The sequence below is a fragment of the Netta rufina genome (assembly GCF_964035555.1).
Source record: "Netta rufina genome assembly, chromosome: 8".
Classification (NCBI taxonomy): Eukaryota; Metazoa; Chordata; class Aves; order Anseriformes; family Anatidae; genus Netta; species Netta rufina.
Genome location: NC_140131.1, coordinates 31,265,611 through 31,280,782, shown reverse-complemented (window position 1 = coordinate 31,280,782; position 15,172 = coordinate 31,265,611). Strand labels below are relative to the sequence as shown.

Sequence of the window (15,172 nt, the reverse complement as noted above, 5' to 3'; positions counted from 1 at the left end):
TCCCTGCCAGTGCCCTACACTAACCAGTGACCCTCAGACCGCCTGCTGAGGCGGGGGCTGGCAGGAGGAGCCGGGGGCCAGGAGCTATTCCACAATGACTGCTGCCAGTGCCTCAGCCAGCGGGGCTAAAGAGAGCTGGGGTGCACCCCATGTGCGGTGGCATCCAGCTACCTGGGAGCTTGAACACATCAGCAAGTTGGCGGGATGGTGTTTAAGAGAAGGAAAACAGTCCTTTCATTAGCCATCAGATTATTTTCTATATTTTTCTTATTCAGCATTGTTTTACCTAAAAGAAAAACATTGTATAGAGTAAGAAAGTTTAGAGTAAGTTTCTCTAAAAATGAAAACCAGGTATGTGAAGAAGCATCTTCTTTGGAACAAGCACACAAAAGTGATTTGCTTTCATCTTATTTGAGAGATTTATTATGCTCCTGTTTAATCTGTTAGGCAATATTATGCTAACAAGGTGTGGCCAGCATTTTTATAATGTATGAAGCATTTTATTCCAGATTTATATTCTCCCTTTATGTGTAGTCCATATGTTGTATATATTACAAATTGTAGCGATAAAGACTCGAGATATTTTCTGTGACTTCTTTTTTGTTATCTTCCTCCCCCCTCCCCCAACTAAACTGACAGTCAAAGCCATGACTAGATACCCATGCCCAATGCATATTCAGATGTGTCTGCAGATTTAGATGCATAAATACATTTCCAAATCTGTTTCCATTACTTTAAATGCTTTATAATGCATTATAGACATGTATATGCCTTAAATCCATTTAACTGCTTTATTATGCAGAGCAGAAAGCACTGGAAATAACCATTATCCTACTGACAATTTAAAAAAAAAAAGTTGCCCTTGGTGTTCTCACAAGTCACCTCGACTGCAGGTGCAAACAAGCCAGCCGTCCAGGATGTGGGTTTGCACTGGACCGAGATCTAGGATTCAGCTGGAAAAATCTCTAGAATGTTTACTCCAAGCAGGCATCTCATAAGCCAGGGCCCTGCTAGAGAAGCACTTCATCAACTTACGTGCATATTTCAGTGATTTTTTAAATCAGAATTCCCTTAAAGTGCTTCGCTATGAAGTTTAGAGTAAGACACGAATCATAAATAACAGCAAAATACACTCGTGATGTGAACTGGGGTTATGCTGGAGATGAATTTGATACAACTGACCTGTTTGGTTTTTCTCTCAAGGAAAAAAAATGCAGAGAACTGAGAACCAACACGCAACAGCAGCACAGCTTGCAAATACAGTTGCACGAGTCTCGCAATCTTTCACTCTGAGCTTATTCTAGAAACCTCTTCCTCCTCCCCCTATGATCAGCTGCAACAAAAGTTTTGCTTGGGGAAGGTGCAAGACCCAGAAGAGCTGATCTCTCCCTTCTGTTGCAATATCCAATCTGAGTGTTACTACCTGCTTTTGGAAACCGTGTATAGAAATTACAGATGATTCTTGCATATTTTAATTTTAAACGTCTCTGCTCACTATAAGGATGGAACCTAATAAATTGCTTTGTTTCTGCCTCATGAATTAATTCAGCCTGCTAACTGATTTGGATAAAGCACTTTGATTTCAACTGATAAACTTCTTTTCTGGGAAGGCAAAACAATTTTTGGAGGATTAGTAACAAGTTCATTAGCTTGCCAGAAGTACTTTTATAGTATCTATAAGGAATAGACTTTTTAACTCACTTGTTCCACCCATGTCTTTTAAATCAATCAGATAAATTCACCTTGTTTTTCAATGCCCTGAATCCTGATAGCTCTGCACACTTGATAGGTAATTTAATCATCATTGGCGTGGATGAACACAAGCTCAAATTAGCTTCTGAAAGGCTTAGTCGCCCTGTAGATAGCTCTGCCTTTCTACTTTTATGCAGGAACTGAGCTTCACCAACTGGTTAGCTAGAGGTGTTATTAAAAATTTACAGAAAGAAACAAAGGTGTGCTCCAGTGTCTCTCCTTACCCTTTCTACTGTTACTCTGGCAGACAAAAGGTATGGAACCTGCTTCATGAATAATGAGTCATGTAATATGCATAATGTATTTTTAATGGCACGCAGTAATAACACAGAGAGATATTTCCAATCTTCAGACTCGCACCTCAGCCTCTCAGTAGCCTGTTCTGATTCTCCCCAGATAGATGGTTTTTCCACGTCTGTTCATTTCCACAAGCCCACCTCCAGCCATGGCTGCAGCCCAGGCCCGCTGCCTTTCACCCCCCTCAGCAGCCGCCCCAGCCCTGCGCCGCACCGCAGGCACAGCAACGTGTCTCAGGTTTGGGCCTGAGGCATGGCTCAGTGCTGGGGCCTGAGGTTCACCACTAAGTTACAAGACTCTCCAAAGGAAGACGTGCTTAAACCATTAAAAATACCCTCTGAGATTTCTTTCCTTGAAAGACAACCCAGGCACGCTGGCCATGTCAGCAACACCGCGCCCTGCTTCCCTGACAGACCAACCTACACATTTGCACAAGGCTCAAACACCACAAGCTGTCCCATTTGAAAATGAGACACTTCTGGGGAACAAGGACACCTTGGTATCATATTAAGGGTAAGTGCTGGCAACTGAGGCTCCTCAGGCCCGCTGGATTTATACCTGCCTGCAGGTAGGGCCCAGGCTGGAAAACACGGTCCTGAGGGCAGAGCACCACAAGGCCAGCACTCCCTCCTTCCACAGCAGCAGCTTTCCCACAAAATTAAATATAAAACATTCCTCAGGGCAGCCCCAAACCTACCTGTGCCACCAATTGAGCAGCTCCACAGATCCTCCTGCAGCGTGCGCTGGGCCTGAGACACCACCAGGCCTTTCCAGGTAGCCACTTAGTCTCCTATGCCTATCTTCTGTGTTAATTACCCCAATATAATGGACCTAATGCAGTGCCAAGAGCACCTGGCAGCTCCATCAGAGCCTGCACCACACACAGCCCCTCATGGTGGCCGCGGCCATGGCGAGGGGTGGCCCTGTGGGTCCGGGTCCAGTGCTGCGAGTTGCGCCTGCAGAGGCGGCGGCAAAGAAAGCAGCTCCCGGAGGCACACCAGATTGTCACCCCCACAGCATAGCCCTGGGACCAAGGAGGGACCAGGGAGCTCAGGATTGAACCTCAGGAAACGCCAAGGCCCCTCACAGGAGCGGTCTCAAGCACCTGGCTGCCACTGAGGCCATGACAGGGCAGTCCTGCTCACTGCTGTTCGAGCTGCTCTCCGTTCTTGTGTGACAGAGTTAAATATTCTTCGCGTTAAAGAGGGAGAAAGCAAGCAACGCTAACCCTGTAACCCACTGCTTCAGGCACTCATTAGCCTGCAGTCCTATCCATGTGTAACAAGTTTTTATCCAGAATAAAGGTATAAACAAAGCCAGAAACAGAGCCTGTGTTCATGTGTGTGCCCAAGGTTATGTGCACACTTAAAAGCTCAGGCTGCCACGCTGTGCTCTGCTGGGAGAAGGACACAAGACTCCTACATCTTCCTCCTGTGTCTGCTTTGTATGGGCTGAAACTGCCAGCTGGAGCAAGCCCTGTTGATGCGACAGGCAGGCAAAAGGCCTTTCTGTAAGCCCACACAGGCTTCAGTATAAATGATGCACCTGACGTTCAGGGGTCCCTGCAAACTCCTGGCACAGCCATTCTATCTTAAGGAGGACATTCAAGTTCCTCCTGGGCTGAGCAGGGAATTCTGGCAGTCTGTGTTTCAAATGCAGACACTTAGAACTGCTTGCTGTTCCCCCTCTAAACCCTTTTATGGCAGTAGTCCTAAACATAACATACTCCAGTCAAGCGTTAAGTATTTAACTGAAATCAGTGGGAGCTGGACACATAAATAGGACGCTGGTGTTCTTTAATCACCAGAGCTCACCTGCATTCCCTCCTTGAATACCACCTCTGACCATCACCAGAAGTGGTTTAGCATCATAATGGTTGACATTCACAAACATGTTAAAGACGCATATTAAATAAAAAAATCGCACTTGATGATCCTCAATACTTTATTAATTTAAAACATTGTTCCAATAAATATGTACTAATAAACATAAGACACTCCATAAAACCTAAATAAAGACAATTACAAACCTGGCAATAAAGTAAAAACAGCATTTTTAACTGAGGTACATGCAGGGTCATTTAAGGCAAATTCAGTCAATTATACTTTTATAATGATTCCTGCCCACCTCAGGTGAGTTTTCCTTTAAAAACTAAAAAACAACAACAACAAAAAACAAATATACAAATGATGCTATTGAGTAGCTATTTTCCAGTTATTTATAACAAGCCCAGAGTGCAGAAGCCAACAATTGCTCTGGACAGAAAGTCTGTGCCTCACCTATGCTCCTGCTCTCTTAGTCAGGATCAGTTGCTGGGTGGTTTCTAGTTATAAGGCATAACTCTGTGCTTTGGTTTTTCCAGCTGTCTTTCACAAACTTCCTTTTCCCCAGTGGATGTAGCAAGACGTAACCCCCATACCTCAAACACACACTCACACAGCCAGGCCTTGCTTAGGCACAGATACAGCTTTGGGAGGAATAAAAAGGGCCTCCTCCTGTCAGCACAACTCCTGATTTACACCAGAATAACTAAGAGCAGGATGAGGCCCAAGCTAGTGCCTTAGCTTAAAAAACAACCAGATGTCAAACTGCACACTTCAGTTCAGATCCTCCAGGCTTTCCTGACAGGAAACCAAGAGTGAAGCCATTCAGCACTGAAACTCAACCAAGGCAAGCACTCCCTATGTCATTTGCTGACTTCTCTGTGATTACCTTGTAAACACTGTTATACCCATGTTTCCCTGCAAGGTAATTCAAGCTATTGAAAACATAAGGGTTTTCATCTTGGCTATGGGAGAAATACTTTCCAGCTTACAGATATTTGGTAGCTTATCTGTCTTTGGAGTATCAGGCTTCGTATCTAAAGGCTTATTTTCCAGTGTTATTTCAGAAAAAGAGAGGGGAAGAGAGAGAAACCTCAGCCTTTGATTTCCACTCTCAGTCATGCAGGTTGAGCTGCCACTGCCATGTCCCTGTCTTCTTTCGTCTCCAAGCTCCTGGTCAGAAAGGTAATGCCAGGGTTTGTGCTACAGACAAGGCTCAGGTCCAGCAGGGAAGCCGAAGGAGTCTGTTCTCATAGTGTTGTAGGTGCTTTCCATTATTGCAGGACTCATTTCAGGCCATGCTGTGTCTCCCGGTGTCTCCGTAAATCCACCTTTCTTTGGAAGCCTTTGCCACACAGATCACAGCCAAAGGGCTTGAAGCCTGTGTGCTTCCGACTGTGGGTGATGAGGTTGGAGCTCTGACTAAAGGCTTTTCCACACACCTGACACTTGTGAGGTTTCTCACCTGCAAGCAGGAGGTAGTAGAGAGAGGGTGTGAAAGAGGCAACATGCTGCTTACACAGGGTCAGAGCAAACAGGAAACGCACTCTGGGCCTTAGAGCTAATCAAAGCGATTCCTGGGTGATTACCAAAAAAAGTCATTCCTCCTAAAATCATGCAACTGTGAGTGCCAAAGCATTAGCTGAGCCTGCACTGCAGCTGAGCAAGCCTGGACCTGGTTGCATCTGCACTGCCCCAGTATAGTCCTAGCAACAGCGAGGCACAGAGCGCTTCCAGGACACTTGCGAACACATTCTTATTTAGCTGCACGGCCTCTATGGTATTTAAACTGGCTTTGTGGCCTAGGAATTCCTGGAAAGACCCCAGATCATGATGACTACCTGGTATCAATTATTATAGCATCAACATGGATGCAAGTGCAATAAATGGAGGTTGTTAAGCCAAACCAATGAGCTAGGGCTTGTCCCCAGTGGAATACAAGGGCCGTTGAGTGAACCCTGAAGGACAGGGTTCACCCAAAAATCTCTTCTCTCTCTCTCTCTAGTTCCCAGACTGAAATGCTAACAGTCACCTTCAGCAAGCCCTGAAGTTCCCCTGCAGGCAAACAATGGTAATGAGAATAAATTCATCTTCTGAACTACTCCCACAGAGGGTTCTGTGGAACAACTCCACTGGCCTCTAGGCGAGTAGGATCTCAATGTGTTTTCATAGTGTTTATTATCAAATAACGGATAAAAGGGAACCCCAACCACAAAACCAAGCCTGATTTTCAGAGTGACTTTGCACCTGCAGAGCTCACTAACTTCAGCTGGAGCAACTAGCACTCTGTACACTTGAAAAACAGATTCTTAGAAAAATAAAACCGTGTAAAATGTGCTGGAGGCTCAGTTCACAAGTGTATGTTGCGTCTGAAAGTGATTCCTGATTCTATTAAGGAGCTGGTTTTATGTCAGCAATTTGAAAGCCCAGGGACAGTTTCCAATCTCAGAATAATAATAAAAATAACATTTTTGGCCAATTCAGAATTTGGCTGAAATTCCACTTAATCAAGCCTCATTTGAAAAAGTTACTACGGAAATACTTCTTGCTTTTCTTCACCATCAGTTCATTTTCATCCAGCAGACACGTGGTAGAGAATCTTTTAAAGTAATAATTATTTTCCACTGCTTGTGGTCTAGAAAAAACACAAGCAGAGAGCACTATATATAATGCTATCTTTCTACATATTTGCCATTTTTATACTTCACCCTTGATATCTGCTGATATTCCACTCTCAGGAAACAGGATTTTGGTCATCTAAAGTTTGGGTTAGGCCAGTACAGCTACTATTTTATGCCTACAAATGTTTCTGTATCTCACATATCACTCATTTCCCTCTACTTCAAGTCATCAGTGCAGGTCTGAAAGGCAAGATTTACTTTTAAAGAACTTTGATAAACCTGCCTTCTCACTGAACAATATTTTTAAAACAATTTCCTTTGGTGATTCACCTGCACTTTATTAGTTTCCATGTTTATTACTAACAGTGAAACTCGAGAACTCTGCACCTCTCCTTGCATTCTGTATCAGACTGCAGCCGTTTCTCAGAAAGTCCGGGTGGAAGTGCAGACAATCAATCTCTGAACAAATATTTAGTCTAAGAGTTGGATCCTGGGACTGCCAGTTTAGTGTTTGACCTAGAGGAGGAGACTCCTCTTGTTCCTATTACAAATTGGTAGATCCTGTAAAAAGGGATGCTGCAAATTCCCTTATCATATTCCAGGGACCTCAGCTGTAAATCAAGGCCACACGAATATAATACTCTACAAATCATCTTACACAAAAGCGCTTTGAATAAACATTGGTGGATCCTATTAAGGGAACACTGATTGGATTGCGAGGATTTTGGTTATTTTGCAGCTGCTGTTCATGAAACCACATTCAAATCACCCTCATTTGCACAAGTAGAACTCAGATAGTGTGAACCGCAGCAGGGCAGTGAGAAGCATGGGGAGGTGCACGTGCTGTCCCAGCTAAGGAGGAACAGGCTGCTGCAGAGAGACCTCTTCAGAGACCTGTTCAGCTGGGGCTGAACAGCAGCACCTGCAGGGCTTACCTGTGTGAATGAAGGTGTGTTTCTTCATATCAGATTTCTGGTGGAACCTCTTCCCACAATACTGGCAGGGATAGGGCCGTGTGTCTGAGTGGATGAGCAGGTGGGTGGACAGAGTAGAAGATCTCTTAAAACTCTTGCCACAGATCTTACAATCAAAGCTACGTTCCTGCAGAAAGAGGAGCCCAAACATGCCCACATTACACCACGACAGAGATCCCACCAGTAACAAACTGGCCAGCAGCACATCAGTGTTGCCCCTCCTGCCTTAGACTTCCACTTCTCCAGAGAACAAACAGGAATGGCCTGAGGAGATGCTAAAACTGGCACGATGGCACCACATGGTAAAAAAGATTAAGTGTATCCTCTCCCAGTGCTCTGCACCACTTTTCACAAAATTAATTGAATAGCTCTTCCTGCTGGCAGGAATGGCCGGGTGGGAGCAGCCCCAGCTGGACAGAGTCCGCCAGCATATTTCAACGTGGGCCTAAGACATGATCACTCTGCTGGGAAGACCAACAGCAGCAGATCTGTTCCAAGGCCACCTCTCCACTCTACGCGGGAGAGTGAGTGCCAAGGTCTGCATAGCTCTCCTGGAAAATCTCCGTGGCAGGCTGATTTCTGCTGTAAGCATAACAACTAACTACATATTTCTATTTCCATTATAAATTCAAGTGAAAGGTACCTAGAGCACCTTGGGAAAACAGCTTTCTGGCTTACTACTTTAACAAATCAAACTAAATGCATTAAGGTTGCTGTCCTTCTCTCCTTTCCCTCACGCATGCATTTCTATCACTTTCTTCCACCATCTCTTCCTCCCACCCTTTATCTCCCTCTTCCTGATATGCTTTCATAGTCACCTTATTATATTTGGCTTTTTATGCACGCTCCCTGAAATGTTCTCCCCTCCACGGACTTAATATGCAGTGCTGCTCTTTTCAACATTATTTAATGGGTGATGAGATATTTCCCTTCATTGTGTGCCCTGCTGTTGCACACTCATGCAACTGTAAATAAGACAGTTAGCAAACAAACACTGCTGTAACTCTATCCTCCCAAACCCAATCTGAGGAAGGAAGATTTGCCAGGTTAAGTGGGTGGGTGAAGGGGAAATATGGCACAGTATCAGCAGGTGGAAAATGTTACAAATCCTCCTGCCAAAATTAACTACCATATTCTTTTGGTGTGTGACTCAGAGGGTGTCGAGACGGGTGAAGTCTGTGCTCTATACCTAACTGGTCGCTCAGATGTTCCCTGCAAAGACACAATGACTACAAACAATGGAAGATTCACTTATTTGGAGGACAGGGAGGAGAAAGAATGAGGAGAACTGTGTCAAAAGAAAGCATGGTGACTTGCTTTAGCTGTTAAAAAAGTACACACCCTTGTTACAGTTTACAGCTCAGAGAGTAAAAAAATTATTTTTTATTATCTTTTACTTCTGGAGTGCCAAAAGAGACCTTTGCTTATTACACACATATGAAGTCAGGGGAATGGAAACAAAGTCTGTGTTCTTTAATCTATTGATTTGTTCCTACTCTTCTTTTGCTCCCTAGCTGCCCACCCTTTACTCTGCCTGCCACCATACCCTTCACCCACAGCTCCCCGCTGCAGCCTGACCATACTTTCTTCCTCTCCTCAGCTTCAACGCCCACCTACTGCCCTGTGATTGCCTTTGTGGCCTGCCCAGTGCTGGCTGAAGCAAGCATCTGGCCCTGGCCCTCCAATTTTCATCCTGGCTGCTTGCCACGCTCTCACCTGTGAGTGCACGGCCTTGTGCTGCTCCAGGCTGACTGCATGGCCGAAGGTCTTGCCACACATGTCACAGGCAAAGGGCCTTGTGCCACTGTGTGAGCGGCGCACATGTACCTCAAGGCCATGCGGTGTGGAGAAGACCTGAAGGGGAGAGAGTGTACAGGGTCAGGCTAGCCAGGGAGAAGGGGCTGGAAAAGAGTCAAACCGGAGTGCGAGAAAAAGGTCCCTACCTTGCTGCACTTGACACACTTGTAAGAGCCAGTGCTGATGAGCAATGGGCGGCACAAGAGGTCCGACTCCACTTTGATGTTGCCAGGCCCCTTCTCCTGCTGCAGCCCAGGCTGCGTCTCGGCATAGAGTCCAGGTGCTGCTGCTGGAGGCCGCTCGAACAGCCCTGGGCCTGGGGAGCCGAAGTCACCGTAAAGTCCAAGGGAAGAGCTACACTCTGCACCATAGAGGGCAGGCTCGGAGCCACGCTCACAGAAGAGCCCCAGGGCTGAGGTTCGCTCCAGCGTCGGGCAGGGCCTGTAGCTTTGTACCAGGTGCCTCAGCTCAGAGCCCCCCAGGCTGCTCCACGCATACGGTTTGAAGGGCACTGAGAAGGGGGGTGCTTCATCCAGGGATGGACACACAGATTGCTCTGAGGCTGTGGAAACACAAGGGCATGGGAATTAGTGCGTTTCACAGTCCAGCCTCTGTTGTGGAGCAGAATCGGCTCAGCATCCAGGCTTGTGGCAGAGCCAGACCCCTGTACTGCACATTAGAGCTGGCCCTTCACCCCCCATGGGAGGGCATTTTATATTGCTTCCAGTGCTAACTCCTCACCCGCTGCACCAGCCAAATTATTTAAAGCAACCACCAGTTTTGTCTGCCTCCATCTTTGGGTGCCCAGGTGCATAGACACTGATCTGACTGTTGAGATACTAAACAACTCGGTCTTCAACTTCCTTTGGTTTCATCTGCAGCTCCTCAGAAAAGCGTATGTATTATATCCCAGGCTGAGCATCACAGCTGACAGTCCAAATATCTAAGTTCTGATGTAGATTGCACCTATCCGTATTATAAAAATGACATCACAGAGGTGCCAAAAGAAGCAAGCGTCCTAAGATTTACCTGTTCAACACAACTAAAAATTGTTTCCTGTGCAATTTAATGTCCAAATCTAGTCTCTCAATTTCATGTAACAACTGCCTGCAACTGTACTAACTACAGCATAATCGAAACAAAGGACAGCTTCTTCCTGAGGTGCTTGAATTTCACGTCTCACTTTAAAAAAAAAAAAAAATTGGAAAAGAAAAAGAAAAGAAAAATAAATCTGAAATAAAATCATGCTTGTTTCAGATTCCTCTGAGGAAAGAAACTGAGTCCACCCAAAACATTGAGTTCATAAACACATTATGAAAATCACTGGTATAGACTGCATTAAAAATTGAAGTGACAAAGAGATTTTCCTATCAGCCATAATCAAAGCTATCTTCCACCACGACAAGCTCAGCTGGCTTCAGCTGGCTTTAACAGCCTCACCTTTGGCAACAACATCTGACCAAGACAGTAGGTACAAGATGAATCACACTTGGTGGGGGCTTTAGCAGAGACTGATGCAATGGCAGGAACACAGCCTCTGAGATCAGCGTTTAACGGCACAAATGCTCAGGGTGCCTTGCACAGAGGAAAGCACAGTTGGGCAGGGAACACGGGTACCAGACCCCAGCTGTGTCTGCCAGAGATGGTGATTAACACCCGAGGTGCTCTGCTTTCACTTCACCACAAGAGTCAGCAGGGCTGGGAGAGTCAAATGTTTCCACTGGACAAATGTGTTAGCAAAACAAGGAAAAGATGAACAAATTAACTGCTCAAGTGCTGATGCCTTCACAGAGATATTGGCATCCCAATTGGGCTACCAGAATAATTTCCCCTAAGCAAAAACATGCACACTCACAATTGCTTGACTTTTGTCATTCTTGTCAGCTTGGCAGATCCCACAGCTTTAGCAGCCTTCAGCAAATCAAGATAACCCAGGGTGGGATAGGTAAAAGAGGCATGGTGTGTTAGCCTACCTGTTTAGGTAGGCTGATGGTCACTGAGGGTTACAGAAGGGAGTGAAAATAAGGCAAAAATCGAGTTTTGATTGACCTGTTTTCCTTCTTTTATATAGTTTCAGATGTTAACAGCCTCAAGTTCTGCCATTGCAATTACCAGTCTTTCGGTTGGAAATATATGCACACATACCAACTGGGACATTTGAACAGAGAGATGAAATCAAATTAGCTGACATGGTGCTGAGCATGATTTTTCCTGTTCTGCACTGACTGCAAAGTTGTGGTCAGCGTCACATCATCTATCTTTGTGTCTTTGCAACCAGTTTCAGTGTTGCCATCTCTCACGATTTTATCACAAGATTCAAAACTATCTTAAAGCTCCAGCTCTTGAAACTGCATGATTTCATCAGGCCCTCAGCTTTCCTTTTGTTTGCTTGTTCTTGTTGTAACTAATTTTTTCCCCTTAAAGTCAACTACTAGTCCAGACTGTAAAGAAAAGCACGAAAACATAGACCCTCAATATTTCAACACCAGAATTGAATATCCATAAGGTATTACTTACAATCTTGATCTCTGTGCCAGTCTGTTGAGAGAGAGGGGAGGGAAGGCTGACCTGATTTTTGAGCCCTCGGAATTGGCAACACTGGACATGTAAACGTTGCACCGCAGCTCAATTTGCGTGCAATGTTCCTTCCATCACCTCACACGCTTTGGAGACCTCGCAAGCACAAGTGCAGGGGAGCCACTCACGCTACACTGCCCAGGGGCAAGCTCAAGCCACTCAAGCCCCACATCCAGCGTCAAACTGTGCTCTGCTAGACTGCAAGGCAAAAGACATTGCTGTGTCTGCCTCTCCTCTGCTTCACAGCATCTAGCCTTCCACAGGGTGATCAGGGAGGGACTGACAGACTCTCCCTCCTCTTCCTAGCAATTCTGTGCAGCCACTGGGAGAAGAAACTGTTCTTTTTTTGAAGACAAGGCAAACTCAACCTGAAATGGCTGGGAACTGATTGACACACACAGAAAGAAAGATTCAAAGGTCCACCTCCACAGATCAACGAATATCAATTGGCTCATCAGACAATACCAATATACTGCTGCACAGAGTTATCAGGCAGTTTCTGGATATGCAAACGCGATTACAAACACACATAGAAAGCGAGGTTAAATAACAAAGTGATTTGCACTGACGGAGACAATGTATGTACAACGCCAACAACGCTGTAAAGGTACTGCATTGTACCTCTGTCTGCTCACTGGGATCAGCAGCACTGCATGCAAAGACAGACCCGAAATCTGGCTTTCACTGCACATCGAAGTGCAGCCTGCATCCATGTTCACTGCTGGAGATGAGGGGGTGACGGTACTGCTCGCTGCAGCTGTCCTAAGCGTGATTTAGAAACATCATTTCACATCTGACCTGCCTGTGAAAGCACAGAAACCGTGCCCCACCCAGGCAAACACAACCATAAAAATCCAGAATCTCACCAGCACATCCTGCAGAAGTGACCTAGGCATAAATTCTGGCTTCAGACTGAATGTGACCAGGGCAGGGATTCGGGAGGAGCAGAGGGAGGAAGCCCGCCTACCTAATCCTGCTGCCGCTGTCTCAATCCTTAATGTAACAGCACCTCTCTCAACGTACTGAGGTTCCTTTAATGAAAGCTTTTTGTGCCAGGACTGGGCTTCCTGTACATTCCCTTGTCCCCTGTGAATGGGATCAGACAGTCCCAGGACTGAGCCCCTCCTCTAAAAAATCTTGATCTGGGGATGCATTTTGCAGAGGTACTTTTCCCAGGTAACTGGATGGGGGGCAGGGAGCTAATGAATCCCACAGCATGGGAAGAAATCAGTGAGGAGGAGGCAAAGGCAGAGCAGCCCTGGGAAATAGCTGCTCCATTTTATGTCTGTCTTTTAGACATCTTGTGAGAACGGTCTGTTTCCTATCAAGGAATTGTAATTATTTGGGGAATGAGGAGTGGGACCAATTCATTAGAATAAAAATTACACATTGTTATGCTTTGTGAAGAAATATTAGCAAAAGAGAGACTGTTGCATTCCTGCTTTTGGTCCAGTTTGTCATTTGCACAAACTGAAACTGTCCCGCGGCTGGCTATAACAATACTGTACTCCTGAACATTTTGAATGTCCCCTCAAAGGGCTTTAAAACTTTTAAAAGGGGCAGGGACTTTAAAAATGCAACTCCCCATCATTACAATCAGCTGTCGATATGCAAGGATGCTATAAAGATGAAGCAGGAAAATCAGTGAGGAAACAGGACAAAGTATTCGTTTGCTGGCGTCTGCTGTCATTTTGTAAAGCTGAGACAATTTTTCCTTTGCTAAGATAGAAATTGTTCTTTTTTCAGACATCAATTTTTAACCAAAGCAATAAAAATGTGGGGTTTATATATACATATTTTTGTTATAAAATGTCAACGTTTTATTTTTAAACGAGATAAGTATTCACGCCAGGTTGGGGACAGCATCTCCCACTGCTCCAACCACATCAAAGGCAGGATGAGGGAGCTAGAGACAGGCGCTGCAGCCATAAGTGTGAGTTTCCTGGATTTGGGGTGTTTAAATCTGACTGACATTATTTTCATCTGGTTTTTACGAATGCGTTTTTAGAGAAGAAAAAAAAAAAAGAGAGAAGAGAAAGAGAGAGAGGGAGAGATCCTTTTTATAGGCAAGAGACAAGAAAAAACCTCAAAGAGAGTATGGGAAAACGTCTAGCAGGAACACAAAGCGAACGCTGTTTACTACAGGTATATAAATAGCCACGTACAAATATTTACTGTATTAAAAACTATTTATCTGCTAAACATTAGGGTAGCAGGGCTCTGTAGAAAAATGCCGGGAACTTTCAAACATAACCAGCTTGCCTTTACCAATTAATCAGAAACAACAATAACAAAAAAAAAAAAAACAAAAACAACACCCTGTGGTATCACGACTTTCGTACAGCCTGACCGTAACCCACGACTCCCTTAGCAGTGGGAGACAGGCTGGAAAAGCACCCCGAAAGAGAGAGGACACGAAAAGGAGCGGGAAAGGCAAATCTGTCCCTTCCACTCGCTTTCGACGGCGGCGCCCAGCACCCCGTGGCACTGCCCCACGGCACCGGCAGGCAGCCGGCCCCACACCAGGCGCTGCTCGCCCCGCTCCTACCTGGCGAGACGGAGGGCGAGGGCGGCCTCCAGAAGTCCTCGAACTCGGACACCCTGTCGCAGACGCTGCCCTCGCAGCTGGGCGCTGACTCGGAGGTGCCATCGGCAGCCTCGGTAAGGTGGGACTCCGGGGAGAAGCGGCGCTGGGACGGCTCCGGGTCGGGCAGGACGCTGCGGCACAGCCCGGCGCCCTCGGGGATCTTGCTGTCTGTGGGGAAGGGGAGGCGAGGGGCTGCTCAGTGCGGGGCGAACCGGCTGCGGCCTCCCCTCCCCGCCCTGAGCCTCTCCGCCTCCGGCCGGGTGCTGCGGGAAGCTCCCCGCCGGGTCCCGCAAGGCGAGACGCCCCTGCGGGGGTCTGCGCCGGCCGGCAGCGGGGTGCCGCCGAGGGAGCCCCTACCTGCGCAGATCTGGGCCAGCACCGTCTCCAGCCGCAGGCCGTAGTCCTCGTCGGCGGAGCGGGGCTGGTGGTAGCTGTGCGCCTTCTTGCTCTTCACCAGGAAGGACCTCGGCATGGTGGGTGCTGGCGCGGCCGCGCTCCGTCTCCGAGCGGCCGGGCACGGCGGCGGCGTCGAGCGTCACCCCCGGGCGTCCCGCGGGGCGGCAGCGGGGAGGCGACCTGCGGGGAGGCGCCGAGCCCGCCGCTCAGGGCCGGGGGCCGGCTCGCAGGTGGCGGCCCGCAGGTGGCTGCGGCCGCCGCCCCCGGCCCCCCCGCCAAGGGGCCGCTCCCGAGCTTCAGCGGGAGCACCGAGCGCCGGCGGCCGTCCCAGCGGCTAAAGCGGGAGCG

The 15,172-nt window shown here is 47.0% G+C and overlaps 1 protein-coding gene across 2 annotated transcripts; it reads right to left on the bottom strand.

The window, feature by feature from the left end:
* Nucleotides 1–5,158: 5,158 nt before the first annotated feature.
* On the bottom strand, nucleotides 5,159–14,900 carry GFI1 (growth factor independent 1 transcriptional repressor; the record flags this gene model as incomplete). Of its 2 annotated transcripts, none has more annotated exons than XM_084290961.1 (6): nucleotides 5,159–5,337; nucleotides 7,429–7,594; nucleotides 9,184–9,321; nucleotides 9,411–9,826; nucleotides 14,390–14,620; nucleotides 14,786–14,900. In XM_084290961.1, the coding sequence occupies 6 exons, from the start codon at nucleotides 14,898–14,900 to the stop codon at nucleotides 5,159–5,161; spliced, it is 1,245 nt and encodes a 414-aa protein (XP_084147087.1). The 2 variants fall into 2 exon arrangements, with proteins under 2 accessions (XP_084147087.1, XP_084147088.1); XM_084290962.1 differs by having other exon boundaries at nucleotides 14,390–14,596.
* Nucleotides 14,901–15,172: the final 272 nt, after the last annotated feature.